The following is a 14,030-nucleotide window of genomic DNA, read 5'->3' as shown; positions in this document are numbered from 1 at the left end:
TGGGACTTTTTTCTTGCGTGATGGCGTGATTAGAGAAATTTTTGGCGTGATGGCGTGATCAAGATTTTGGCGTGATGCGTGATAGGGCAAAAATTTGAGGCGTGATGCGTGATTTGGGCTATTTTTCGCTATTTTTTGCATGATGACAAATTTTAGCGATTTTTTGATGCGTGATGGAGAAAATTTTTTTGCGTGATGGCGTGATTACGGGTGCCGCTGGGGGGCACTTCAAAGGCTTAATTTTGGGCCGAACCTATGTTCGGTTTTGGTCTACCTTTAGCCCCTTTAGCAAAGATGGAGCATTATTTTGCTTCCTCGCCTGCAGATTTTAAATTAGGTTTTTTATTCTAGTGTTTTTTAAGAAATCAGTGTGATGGAGTGGAACTGTTTTGTGACCCACTTTGTGATTTTGTAGAGAGACCCACATCAAATGATCATATCTCAAAAACTAAGTTTTCCGAAGGGCTTTTTCTGCTTCCATTGATTGGAAGATGAGAGTTCAAAACATTGCACAATTTAGGTCTTATTCGGGAGTACCCGCCAAAACGAGCTCTTGCTTTTGAGTCTCAAGTTGTTCTTAATACAATCCAAAACTATTGTCGTATATTTATATTCTTGTATTATTGTATTATAGCTAACACGGTGCATATTATTATGTTACGTATCTATTACATTTGAAAGATAGTATATTCAGTCGGTAGCATAACTGCATAGTGTACGGTCATATAAAACCACATGGTCCACATCGAACCGGATGTTAGAATACATGAAATTTGAGAAGTTATGTATTTGTTTTTCTTTAATTAGTTTTGTGAAAACCGTGTTTTCACTGAAGAATTAATTTGTTTGAACTCAGGTGAAGTTCATTCAATGTTTTGATTTTTTATAAGCTTGGTAGCTTGTTTGAACTCGGGTGAAGTTCAATGTTTTGATTTTTGTAAGCTTGGTAGCTTATGTATGGTGAACTTATTTTGAACTTGAATGTTCATATGGTCAAAATTGTTGGTTTATTACACATTGTTGTTTTGAACTTGGACAGTTCATATAATTGAGTAATTTGATTGATTATATTGTATTTTTGGAACTTGATACTTGATTGTTGGTTCCTGTTATTGATTTATATTGTTTATTTGGAACTTGATTGCTGTTCCTGGATTATTATTGATATCGATTATTATTGACTGTATGGTTCTTGACTCTGTTGCTCTAACCTTAACTTGTGCTCGCTGGTGTGAGTGAAGACTAGTAATTCAAATAAGAAATAAATAAATAAGAAATACAAAGAAATAAAATCAAAAATCAAAATGTCTACAGATGCAGATAAAAATGTTAAAAGGCAGAGAGCAGGGTTCATGAACTACATGGACAAATTGTTCAATGGTGAAATAAAAAGGATCATGTCACTGGAAGAAGTTGACCAAAATAGCTTGGATTATTTAAAAACAATAAATGAAACTTTGAGTGTGAAGTTAGAGAAAGTTTTGGAAATCGATCAACATCTAGCTGATCAATGTGAGGAAGATGAAGACTACACCAAAGCAATTGAGCAAAGTATGGAATACGAGGTAAAAACTAAAACTAAATTAACCTCAATTAACAGTTTTATCGCTAGACATTATGCAAATTCAGTGGCACCTCAAATTGAAAGCTCTCCTCCCATCTCTCAATCAAATCCCTCATTTTCTTCAAGCACGGGTGCTAAAGTCAAATTGCCGACCTTAAATATCAAAAAGTTTTCTGGTGAACCCTCTGAATACCAGTCATTTATCGAGTCCTTCACTGAAGCTATTGATAAGAACAATAGTATTCCACCGATTCAAAAGATGAATTATTTGATCGGATTTGTAACGGGTGAGGCTGAAAGTCTTTTAAAAGGCCTCCGCTTATCTGGAGACAATTACAAGAAAGCTCTTGAACTTCTTAAAGAGAGGTTTGGAAATTCTCAAATTTTGAAAACTGTTCACATGAACAGAATTATCGAACTTGAATCTGTTTGTGACATTTCTGAGGTGAAAGAATTGAGAAAACTTTACGATTCTGTAGAAACAGAAATAAGAAACTTGGAATCTTTGAGCATGAAGCATGATGAGTATGGGCCACTGCTAGTCCCACTGTTGATCAACAAGGTTCCTAATGAACTGAAACTAATTCTTTCACGGGAAAAGGAATTTGATTTAGAAAACATTTTGAAGTCTTTCAAAAATGAATTAGAAGCACGAGAAAAGGTATCATTAACTATGACGTCAAAAGAGAACGATAAAAGATCAACAGCTTCCTCACTCTATACAGGAAGTGAGTCCAAAAACATTTCGAGAAATTGTGTATTTTGTAATAGGTCGGGACACAAAAGAACAAAATTGCTCTTTTATTAAAAACGTAAATGAAAGAAAAAGAATTCTACAAATTGAGAGAAGATGCTTTGTTTGTTTAAAGACCGGTCACAGTGCGAACAATTGCAAAGCCAATTTCAATTGTTTTTCTTGTAAAGGAAGACATCACGTGTCGATCTGTTTTAAACAAAGGGACAAAGGAGATAGAAATGGTCGATATCACAGAAATAACAATAATAACAAAGTGAAAGAGAGAGATACTAAAAGTGAGGATAAAGGGAAAGAGAGAGACACAAAAACTGATTCAAAGGGAGAGAGCACACATAATAAAGAAAACGATGAGAGTGATAACATCACATGTTTGTCTACACACAGTTGTCAAGTATACTTGCAAACGGCTACTGCAACGATTTCAAGCCCGAACGTCTCCAAAGAAATGAGAATTTTATTTGATCTCGGTTCACAACTGTCGTATATTTCCCCCACTGCTGCTAAGCAACTGAAACTTAGTTCCGATGAAACAAAAAACATTTGTATTAAAACTTTTGGTGGTCACGTCGAATCGAAAACCCTCGACGTTTTTAAAGTGAAAGTTCAAACCAATGAAGGTCCAGAAGAAATTAAACTTTGTTGCAATGAAATTTGTCATCCCATACGAAATGATTTCGTTTATGATGTTAGTAGTCTGCCCGAATTCCAAAATTTACAAGTTGCTGACAAAGGACTTGTTTGTGAAAAGTCTTTACGCGTTGATCTTCTTATCGGTGCAGATAACTTCTGGAAATTTGTAAAGAATAAAACTATTCGTAGTTCCAAGGGACTAGTTGGAACGGATACTAAGCTGGGCTATATTTTCTCAGGCCCACTCACTACTGACACAGTTTGTTCAACAACCCAAGCTACTGTTACTCTGTCTGCACACACGCTTAACTGTCAGACATGTGATGTTGATTCGACTTTAAAAAAGTTTTGGGAAATCGAAGAAGTGGGTAGAACTGAAAGCCCAAAGGAAGTTGTTTTACAAGAGTTCGAAAGTAAAATTAAATTCGAACAAGATCGTTATGAAGTTCAGCTTCCATTCATTGAGAAACATGAAATTTTAAAGGACAATCTCTACAACTCTACGCGTCGAATGAACAGTCTGCTTACGAAATTTAAGACTAACGAACAATTGTTACACGATTATGATGAAATCATCAAAGATCAACTTCGACAAGGCATCATTGAAGTCGCCCCTGATATATCTATTGAAGGGCAAACGTACTATATGCCACACCGACCTGTTCTACGATTGGACAGGCTAACAACCAAGATACGCATGGTGTTCGACGCCAGTTCCTCTCTTGATGGTCCAGCTTTGAATGATTGTCTACACGCTGGCCCATCGCTTACTTCGTCACTTTTCGGGACGTTACTTCGATTTCGAGCCAAAAAGATTGGTATCATCGCAGATTTGGAGAAAGCTTTTCTACAAATTCGACTCAACGAGAAAGATCGTGATTACGTACGATTCCTTTGGATTAAGAACATTAATGACATCAATTTCGACAATTTCTACAACAATGATCTCGTGACGTATCGCTTCTGTCGTGTCCTCTTTGGAGTGACATCTTCACCGTTCCTGCTCAACGCAACATTACGTCATCACGTCAACCAACACGAAAATGAACTGTTTCGAAACACGGTATTGAATTCGCTTCATGTCGACGACCTTTCTACGAGCTTCGACAGTATGCAAGAAGCCTTCGACTTCTACAAGAACTGTAAGTCTCATTTTGCTCTTGCGAGCTTAAACTTACGAAAATTGCAATCGAACTGTGCAAATCTAGAAGCAAAAGTTAAAAATTGTTACATGGGTGATCTTGAAACTATTGATCACAATTTGACCAAGGTACTCGGTATTCCTTGGGATAAAACTAATGACTCGCTGGTTATTAGTTTGAGTGAAATTCTACGTAAAGTGAATTTCGAAAATCCTACGAAAAGAAACGTTATACAATTCGCTTCATCAATCTTTGACCCATTGGGGTTGATTAATCCACTCGTCGTGAAATTTAAACTGTTATTTCAAAAACTTTGTACACAAAACTTACAATGGGATGAGCCCATTCCTGACGACTCGTTGAAAATTTGGAAAGAACTGATTACTGATTTGAGAGAATGTAGTGAAATTCGTTTTAATAGAGCTTATGATTCCAACAATGGAAATGTTACGTCGCATGAACTTCACGGTTTTAGCGACGCGTCGCAAGACGCCTACGGTTGTTGTGTTTACCTGAAGCCCACTGTCGATTCGGGCGTTGCTAAACCGTCACTCGTCGCGAGCAAATCGAGAGTTGCTCCACTCAAGAAAAAGACAATGCCCCAACTCGAACTTTTAGGGGCCCAACTACTTTCTCGATTATTGAAACAAGTTACCTCCGAGCTACAAAGTAAAATTATCATTGATACGTGTTACGCTTGGACTGATTCAAGCATTGTTTATTGCTGGTTGAAAAATGAGAAACTCTACAAACAATTTGTACAAAATCGCGTTAATGAAATTCGTGAAAATGATACGATAAAAGTTTGGAAACTTGTAGACACTTCGAACAATCCATCTGATGACAATTCGAGAGGACTTCTCTTCTCACAATTGAAGAACAACGAAAAATGGTTCCATGGTCCATCCTTCTTGTCTGGTCCAGAATCTTCCTGGCCTGACTTGAAGCCTGGTGATAAATTTATTGAAAAACTTACTGAGAACACTGTTAGCTTTTATTCTGGAAGTTGTCAATTTACTGATTTGACAACTGATGAGAAAATTACTTGTTTAACTTGTGATGAGAGTATTGATTTGATCCCCATTACAAAGTTTCATGTCGTTCGTGAGTATAAGGGCGACATGGAACAAGAAGAAACGGAAGGGTTTTTAGTTTAAACACGCAATTCGATGAGCCGACTTTACAGGCACTAATCGAATATAAGAGATTTAGTTCATTAACAAAATTGCTTCGTGTGATGGCCATGGTGATTGGCTTCATACGTAAGCTAAGAGAAAAAGTTAAAAAGAAGAAAGAAGAAAGAAGAAAACAGTCAACCAATACAATTATTGAAACTAATAATAACAATGAAATTGATGATATGGTCCAGGCAAAACTTGTTTTGCTCAAGGACGTACAGAAAGACTTTGATGACAAACAATTTGATCAAACGAAGAAATCACTCAACGTATTCACAGATTCCAACGGCATCCTTCGTTGTCATGGTCGTATTGGCAACGCTCCTGTTTCGTTCGATACAAAGTATCCAATCCTACTTCCAAGACGTCATCCGTTCACACTACTGGTCGTTCGTGACAGCCACGTTAGCGTTGGTCACAACAAGACGAAAGAAACTTTGAATCACCTACGTCAATCGTACTGGATTCCAAAAGGACGTTCACTCGTAAGAACTGTTATTAACAAATGTGAACTTTGTAAAATCTTTGAAGGACAAAAGTGTCGGTACCCTGATGTCCCTATTCTTCCAAAAGAACGTCTTGATAAAAACTTTGCTTTTACAAATATTGGCGTGGACTACGCTGGTCCCGTCCATATTCGAAACACGTTTGGTACCGATGAATCTACATACAAAGCATGGATCGCGTTGATCACATGCTCCACGACACGAGCTGTTTATTTAGACATTGCTGAAGATTACGGCTCAGACGCCTTTATTCAAATGCTTGAGCGCTTCTTTAATCGTTATGGTGCTCCAAGCAAAGTCGTAAGTGATAATGGCTCAAACTTCACGTCAAACGCAACGAAAGAATTCGCAAAATCGAGAATGATTCGTTGGTCGTACAACATCGAGGCCGCCCCCTGGCAGGGTGGTATGTTTGAAAGGATGATCCAATCCACGAAACGCATCTTAAAGAAGTCTCTACGTAAAGAGATACTAACTTATAACGAACTGTTAACGTTATTGAAGAGAATCGAAAACATTCTAAACAACAGACCATTGACTTACGTTTACGATTCTGAAGTTGGAGATCCACCATTAACGCCAAACCATCTCATCTACGGGCGTAAGATCGAAACAACAAACGTAAATACGGACAGCAACGACAATGCTGACGTATTAACATGTGACAATTTGAAACGTATTTTGGCTTTCTTCTGGCAACAATGGAAAGTCGAATATATAACCAGCTTGCGAGAACGGGACTATGTTAAAAGCAAGCGTGGTATTGATACCACTATCAAAGTTGGTGACGTTTGTTTGATCGAAGACACAGGCTCTAGAAATACTTGGAAAATGGGTCGTGTCGAAGAAACTATTAGTGGTAAAGACAATCAAATTCGTGCAGCAGTCGTAAAGACAATTAATGGCCCTTTGCGTCGGCCCATAAACAAACTTGTAATTATTGAAAGTACCAAAGACGAGAAACAAGAGATAGACTTGCAAGGCGTCAAATTCGTACAAAACGCCAAAGAAGAAATTAAAAATTTTGAGTAGTTTATTATACAGTCCTTTATATTTCGGTTTTTACGGTATATATATTTTACATGAGAAACGTACTTTTGTTACTATATTTCTTCGGTATTTTTAGACTCATTCGGTGGTGGGGAGTGTCGTATATTTATATTCTTGTATTATTGTATTATAGCTAACACGGTGCATATTATTATGTTACGTATCTATTACATTTGAAAGATAGTATATTCAGTCGGTAGCATAACTGCATAGTGTACGGTCATATAAAACCACAACTATTTTCTTATGAGGGAATTCTCATGGAAAGTGTTTTTTTTGAAGTTCTGACTACTAACCTATTTTGCAAGGGACGTGTGTTGTCAATTTTTCGTTATCAATACATTTTTTGATGCTATATGCTTTACATCCAGTACACTCCTCTTCCTCAACCCAAATATTGCTCTTGCATGCCTGTCCATTGTTTTCACCAAACAAAACGAATGTTGTACCAACCCATATCAACCAAAGCATGTTGGCCTTCATCACTTAGATTTCCAAAGCAAAAAGTCCAAAAAAAAATTTTAAAATGTAGACGAACAATGTATCTGTTTTCTTCGGTCTAGCTTCTTTCAGCTTGATAAATGTTTACAACTCGCTCAACGTGTCTAGAAGCATACACACACAATCGGTATGCAGTTAAATTATTTGTACAAGAATCGCCTGAAAAAGAATTCGTAGAAAATCAATGAAAATAGTCTTAGATGCAATTATAAAGGAGTTTGACAGTGTTTTGATAAAAGTTAAAGATGATTTTAATTGGAACGTGTGTAATGATGTGTCAATTAAACTATCAGCTATTTTGGTAATATTTCTACGAAATAAACAATAACTTGTTGAGCTTGTAGTAGCACTACACAATTTATGAAGTTTTCCAAGAAAGATCTCGATTTTAAATTAAATGAAATTTTTTCATCTGAAAATGGAAATTGGATTTGAGTTGAAATAAAAATCTAATGAGAAAAACAGGATACATATTTTCAGCAGATAGAGAATTTTTAATAAAAAGACAAAAACATGAAAAAACGACCAAATTTCAACAAAAATGGTATCGCCTAGCAGGGATGGAATAGACGATATCGGCTTAACATGAAAACTCAGATTTGATCCCCGAGAATTCCCCACAATGCTTTGCGCGGAAAATATTTCACCGCGAACTTCTTTTGGAAAAAAATTACCCACTTATTGTGCAGAATTTTTATTTCTAGTTCTTCCAAAGTAAAATGTGTAACAATAAACCCAGGTACTGGATAGATAGTCATTCATGAACGTTCAAATGGTCATTCTTCATATCATTTCTATTTTAAACATTTTAAACATTGTTAAAATGAAATTCAAATAAAGAATAACCATTCGAACGTTCATAAATGATTAAAAACATTCTCATCTGAAGTATGAAAATTCAAGAATGGATAGATGTTGTTTTTTTTATATCGTGACGTGCAAATGACTTTGAAACTAAAGTACATTTCAAATTAGCTGGCAGTAAATTTTCAATTGCGTATTACTTTTGATAGATTTCGAATTAGATAGCGATTTTATACTTTTTGGAAAGACAATCCGGAGTGGAATATTATGCGTAAAACATTTTTCTAAAATTTTCAAACACGAAGATGAAAAACGAAAAAGCAAAAAATCTGCTTTTTATCTAGAAATGCTATAACCACCATTTTTGGACTTTTTTTAGTTCTACAAGAAAATACGAAAAGACGGGGGGTTAACGAATGAGTTACAGTTTGTTAATTACCAAGTGATAAATGGAATGTAATGGAATGTTTTACGGCAACGGCAGCCCCGTTACCGTAAAACTACCTTACAAGCTTTTCCCTGAAAATTCCAAGAACTTTGGTACATTTAATCTTCCACCGGTATTAGAATAGATTTAAGGTCTTTTGAAAGAAAGTACAAACTTGAGGAACACGAATAAACAAGTACAATTGAAGATTTTAAATAGCAATTTACTTAGCATATTTTTCGTTTATCTTAGCAAAAAATTTAAATGTGTCTTCAATAAAAAGATAAAAACAAATCAGTGAAAGAGGATTGATGGAAATGTAGGATCATCTTTTTATCAACAACATGGAACCAACCGACCAACCACCTTAAAGTTTAAAAGAGGTAATTTAATAGTTAAATTGTCTGGGGCTTGTTTTGTCTGGTATTGGGTTTGTAAGGAGATGCATTTTTGTAAATGGGTGGCTGAGGTAAAAGTGAGGCGGGGTTAATTTTAACATTTCTTTTGTCAAAGAGTGGACGGACATAGGAAAGACCAAATATTTAGAAACTAGTAAGTTTCTTTAAAAAAAACATGTCGAATTTTCAAATTCAGGTTTTGATTGAAATATGGAAGCGCAAATTGTTCATCACCAAGACCAGCAAAAATCAATTTCAAAGCTTGGCAATGATGAAGAAGTTGATTATGACTTTGAGCTGGATGGCCAAAAAGTTGATGAATATTATTGTTTAATATGTTTCCTCCTACTGAGAGATATTGCACAGATGCCTTGCAAACACATGCTTTGTAAGCATTGTCTAGATGACTGGGGAAAATAGTAAGATCATGTAAAAGTAATATTATATTAGCGTTAATTCCTTTTTCTATTTTCATTGAAATTAGAATACTAAACACTCGCAAATATTAGATATTAGGGAATACAAGTATCCAAGAAGATTTTTCAGTCTCGATATAATGGGATTTTCCAGAAAAAGTTTGAATATGGGGGGGGGGGGGTGTTTCAGTGATTTACCCCCGAACAAAGTGACTTTTAGCCCCCCCCCCCCCCCGGACAAACATCAGTTGACCCCCCGTACAACCCAAATAACACCCGGACAAGGCAAATTTACCCCCTGGACAAGGCAAATTTTGATGATTTTTTACTACTCCACTCCCCGTGTACTCTCCAAATGTCCATTTTCTGGAAGAGCCCAATCTAACGCAATTTCCCGCGACATCGATGATCGTATTTAGTAGATTTTTAATTCTAATTTTTAGCAATGCAAATTTATCGTGTCCAAAGTGCAAAAGACGATTCAACAGAAAAGAGGTTTGTTTTTCCCTCGAAATAAGCGTAAACGTATTTCGATCTCATCATTGAATACTCGCTTGTTAAGCTCCTAAACGTTTATCTCTTTTTAAGGAGCGTCCCAGCGCTTGTTCGAGGGGACTAGATATTCTTATACCTTATATCCCTTTTAAACATTATAGTACTTCTTTGTGTTTAAGGTGACGTCTAACGAACCATTGGATCAAATTATCAAACATTCTTTGAAAGTGAAATGTAAAAGTGGTAAAGAATGTCGATGGACAGGAACTATCTCTGAGTACAGTGAGGTATAGTGTTGCTTTTATGGAAGATAACTATTCACATTTCCTTTTAATCTGTGTGTAGATGAGACATGATTGCAACAATCAGGTTCGAGTCATACTCTTCTTAACTGGGTCATGATATCCTTCGAAAAAAACGAAGTGACGAGAAATTTTTCCCGGAGCAAGGTCATCACTGGTCACCAGTCGGAAGGTTGATCGGCAAGAAAGCTTCTCTTTCTGATTATGATTGTGCATTTTCTTTAGTAATTTCGAAGGAGGAAATTTTACTAGATTTGTAATTTGTCAACTAATTGTTTGGTGAACAATTTAATACGTAAAGTGCTCAATATACCAGAGAAAGTCAAAGATAGAGCTTCCATTAAATAATATATTTCCTTGACAAGATTTGTAATTTATAATTTTAAGTGCTAATTGGTTGGCACGCAATCAAGACATTCTATGGTTCTCAAGTGGGAAAGGCGTGAAATCCTTGATCAACATATTTCAACTCTCAGGGAATCGGGAATGTAGATCGTATAATTCGTATAATTCATTTAGAACTATGTATCGTGTATCGATGAATCGTGTAATTTTCGTTTAGTTTGTGGCAACTTTTTCAATTTTTCATACATAGAATCATTATCGGAAGTGTGATTTTGTGGAACTGAAGTGCGCTTTCCAAGGTTGTCATATCAAACTAAAAAGAGTTGACATCTTGAGTCATGAAATCAATTGCGTGCATCGTGACGATTGCAGTTATTGTAAACAACTTCTATACAATTCTCATCTAAAGGTGTGGCTGTTAATTTATCAAACGTATTGAGAATTTTGGTTATTTCAATGTTTTTAAAGTTTTAAATTTGGACATGAAAGTCGATTTTTTTTATCCGTTAATTTAATATTTTAATTTGGGAGGGGTTTATAGACTTCCAGGCAATATTCTGAGCCTGGAACTTTTAGATACTGAAATTCTAAAGGTTCCAAATCTTGAAGCTAGAGTTATACCCATCCAACCTAAGTTAGAGCACTTACAATTCGTTTGTGGTTATAAAATTCGTGAGGAATTTCCCTTTTGCCTTAAATAATATGAAAAGGATTATAGCTTTGGTTGAGCAGCTTACATTGATTGAAGGAAAAAAATAGAAAAAACCCTAGAATTTCAGCCCCATTCAAAATTCAATGTTAAGAAAATTGCACTCCAAAACCATCCCCACTGGATTTTTTAAACTTGGAACAATATAACTTCTATCTCCACTGGGAGGGGAAAAGTTTTGCCTGTGAGACAGGGGTGTTTTACTGTGTTGTAGAAATATTTTTAAGTTAATCTTGTTCTCGCATTTTAAATTTTATTCAAAGTTACTACTTTTTCAACCGTAGGATCATTATGATGTTTGTCCGAAATACCCTGTCGACTGTCCGAACAGTTGCTGCACAGTTCTTCAACAATGTCAGGTTTGTGACGATTTAATTTAATCTTACCGAATAGTCTCAAAATGTTTTCTTCTTTTTACCAAATAGCGACAAATACTCTCTAGGAGCCAGTTCTGCATATAAAATATCCTGAAAACCTTTTTCGCATATTCTTACAAAATAAAAAAACATACGAATTTCAACCCTTGTACTAATGCCGAAAGTGTCCAGTAAATGGAGATTCAAAACTTTTCAAGTTTGTATCGACCGAGTAAGAGGTTGGAATTCTGAAAAATATTCTCATGATATTTCTTTGACTATCTTTTGATTCCAACCCTTAACCATTTCTGTTAGGTAGAGCAACATATTAAAGACGACTGCATTAATAGAATCGTACCATGTGGATTTGTTAGACTTGGTTGTAACTTTGAGGTTAGTGCTTGGAACTATCAAGAGACATAATATGTTTTTCATGAATTTTGGATGTCATAGATATTCCTCGATATAATTAAATTTTTAGAAAGCCTGGTTTTTGTAACTGATTTACCCTAGTTTTTCCAATATACTTCGTGGCAAAAAATAATTCTTTTGGAGGCTACACGTGAACAAATTAAAGAAGGTAGATTACAATGTTATGGTGTTAGAAGTACGCGTTAATAATTAGGGGAAGTAAATGGACCATGCTAAATAAGATCTTTATAAACTCATTGTTATGGAGTTGAAACTAACTAATAAAGCTTCTGTGTAAATTTAAACTTGGCATACGAATTTGCAGCTCAGTTCCTCCATAACTACGCGTGATAACTAGAGGAAATAAATTTCTCGAGATTTCAGCAATGCGTTGATAATTGGAGTAATTCTTAGATTGAGGTTTAGAGTGCTTTCGAATTTCAAACTTAACGGATCCAAAATATGTTTAGATTTTTCATATTGTTTGTTAGATAAGAAGCTACAGCTTGTTTGAAAACCAAATCTGGCAACATGGACACACTTTTGAAGGACTTTATAGCTCGTTCATCAAAGTTGTAAGAAGAATAATGATCTAATTTTGTGTTATTTTCCAGATGAAAAATGCAGATCTTTCGACACATTTCGATGCAAACATTCATCACCATATGAAACTCATGTTTATGGAGATGGATAGAATGAGAAACACTTTCCAAGCTGATCTTCATAAAACAGAAGATAAATTACAAGAAGCGACGCTAAAGATCAAAACTCTGGAAGATAACGAGGTCACTCTAAAGAAATCGTTCGAATCAGTTCAAACTGAATTAGCTACAACAAAGGAAAGACTTTTGGCTGCCGAACAAGTTGTACAAAAATTGAAACATAGCGAAGAAAAAGGTTGTTGCCATTATGCTGCAATAATAGTAGTGTTTTTGAACTCATCGATACATTTTAGATTTAAAAACACACCTAGATATTCACTCAAGGAACAAGTGTGTCGGATTTCAGGCAAAGCCGACCATTTTTGAAGCCTCCAGGCTACCCCAAATGTTTTTCAGACAGACATTCTAGCACAACGCAGTAGCATAGCCAAGAGGGGCGCAAAGTTTGTGTAGGACGAGAGCAGATTTTTTTATCATTATAATTATCTTTTAATAACATGAATAGATAATTACAGTGTCATAAAAATCTGCTCTCCTACACAAATTTTGCGCCCCTCTCGGCTACGCTACTGCAGCTGAAGCTGAAAATATAATTTAATTACTTCTACCGAAATTCTCATGTTTTGATAAATATTCCCTAAAGACTGTCAATTTCGAGACAAGAGGTTACTTTTAACAAAAAGGTTTTGGTCACTCTCTTGTGATCCAAACTATGGTCCTTGTCCAAAAAGACCATGTGACTTCAAGACCCCATAACATTGTTTGTTTTTCTTCAGTTGATGTTGAATATCCGGGAAGTGTACCAGCACCACCTGACAAGACAGTTGCTGAAGAAATTCCACCTGAACCTTTCGATAAAGTAAATGATTTTGACTTGCCCGAAGGACAATCACATAATCAAATCGCTGTTGGTGAAGAATCACATCAAGTTAAAAAGAAAGCTGGACTCCTCAAGTCAGAAGATCCTATGAAAAGTCTGACCAGTTCAAATGAAGTTGAAATCGTGGTAAAATTCCTATATTTTGCTTTTATAATTTAAATGCATTATTTCTAAGAGCCTTTTTCTTTCTAAGAGATGGTCAGATTTTTTTGATAAACATACACTTTATCATTCTGGTCCTATCTGATTATAATTAATGCTTTGTATATTCTTTTTTCAGAAAATCCAAAGCAACCCCAAGATATTTAATGACGAAGGTTTGTTCTAATGCAATCCCCTTTTGTTTTCCGAAAGTCACGCAAACCCGATATTAAAATGGTTTATTAACATTTTCTGTAAAATCGGGTAAATTAATTTGCACCAAGTGGGTGTAAAGGGAAGAAATTAGCTTTCTAACAGCGCAGTTAAAATGAACTTTAACTTCAAGACAGTCAAAA

General features: G+C 35.5%; 4 protein-coding genes across 7 annotated transcripts in view; all 4 read left to right on the top strand.

The window, feature by feature from the left end:
- The window catches only part of LOC136807277 (uncharacterized), a 49,126-nt gene that overhangs the window by 29,165 nt on the left and 5,931 nt on the right, over window positions 1–14,030 (top strand). For 2 of the 4 annotated variants that reach the window (XM_067063884.1, XM_067063887.1), the window contains exons 2-10: window positions 9,154–9,376; window positions 9,817–9,868; window positions 10,048–10,155; window positions 10,766–10,924; window positions 11,509–11,583; window positions 11,896–11,973; window positions 12,606–12,888; window positions 13,430–13,659; window positions 13,814–13,850. In XM_067063884.1, coding sequence (XP_066919985.1) covers window positions 9,168–9,376; window positions 9,817–9,868; window positions 10,048–10,155; window positions 10,766–10,924; window positions 11,509–11,583; window positions 11,896–11,973; window positions 12,606–12,888; window positions 13,430–13,659; window positions 13,814–13,850 — 1,231 coding nt within the window. In that variant the 5' untranslated portion in view covers window positions 9,154–9,167. Of the gene's footprint in view, window positions 1–8,854; window positions 8,943–9,153; window positions 9,377–9,816; window positions 9,869–10,047; window positions 10,156–10,765; window positions 10,925–11,508; window positions 11,584–11,895; window positions 11,974–12,605; window positions 12,889–13,429; window positions 13,660–13,813; window positions 13,851–14,030 lie in introns of those variants that run through there. The other 2 variants (XM_067063885.1, XM_067063886.1) reach the window with 2 other exon arrangements.
- Window positions 1,305–2,372, top strand: LOC136807276 (uncharacterized). Its single transcript, XM_067063882.1, has one exon. It carries the CDS (start codon window positions 1,305–1,307, stop codon window positions 2,370–2,372), a length of 1,068 nt encoding a protein of 355 aa, XP_066919983.1.
- LOC136807275 (uncharacterized) lies at window positions 2,767–5,290 on the top strand. Its single transcript, XM_067063881.1, has one exon. It carries the CDS (start codon window positions 2,767–2,769, stop codon window positions 5,248–5,250), a length of 2,484 nt encoding a protein of 827 aa, XP_066919982.1. The 3' UTR covers window positions 5,251–5,290.
- LOC136807296 (uncharacterized) lies at window positions 5,331–6,809 on the top strand. The gene has a single exon (XM_067063906.1). It carries the CDS (start codon window positions 5,331–5,333, stop codon window positions 6,807–6,809), a length of 1,479 nt encoding a protein of 492 aa, XP_066920007.1.

Source organism: Clytia hemisphaerica, unplaced genomic scaffold, assembly GCF_902728285.1.
Source record: "Clytia hemisphaerica strain Z4C2 unplaced genomic scaffold, Clytia hemisphaerica genome assembly, whole genome shotgun sequence".
Classification (NCBI taxonomy): domain Eukaryota; kingdom Metazoa; phylum Cnidaria; class Hydrozoa; order Leptothecata; family Clytiidae; genus Clytia; species Clytia hemisphaerica.
Note: the sequence above shows the minus strand (reverse complement) of the source record. Positions and strands in the feature narration are given on the sequence as shown.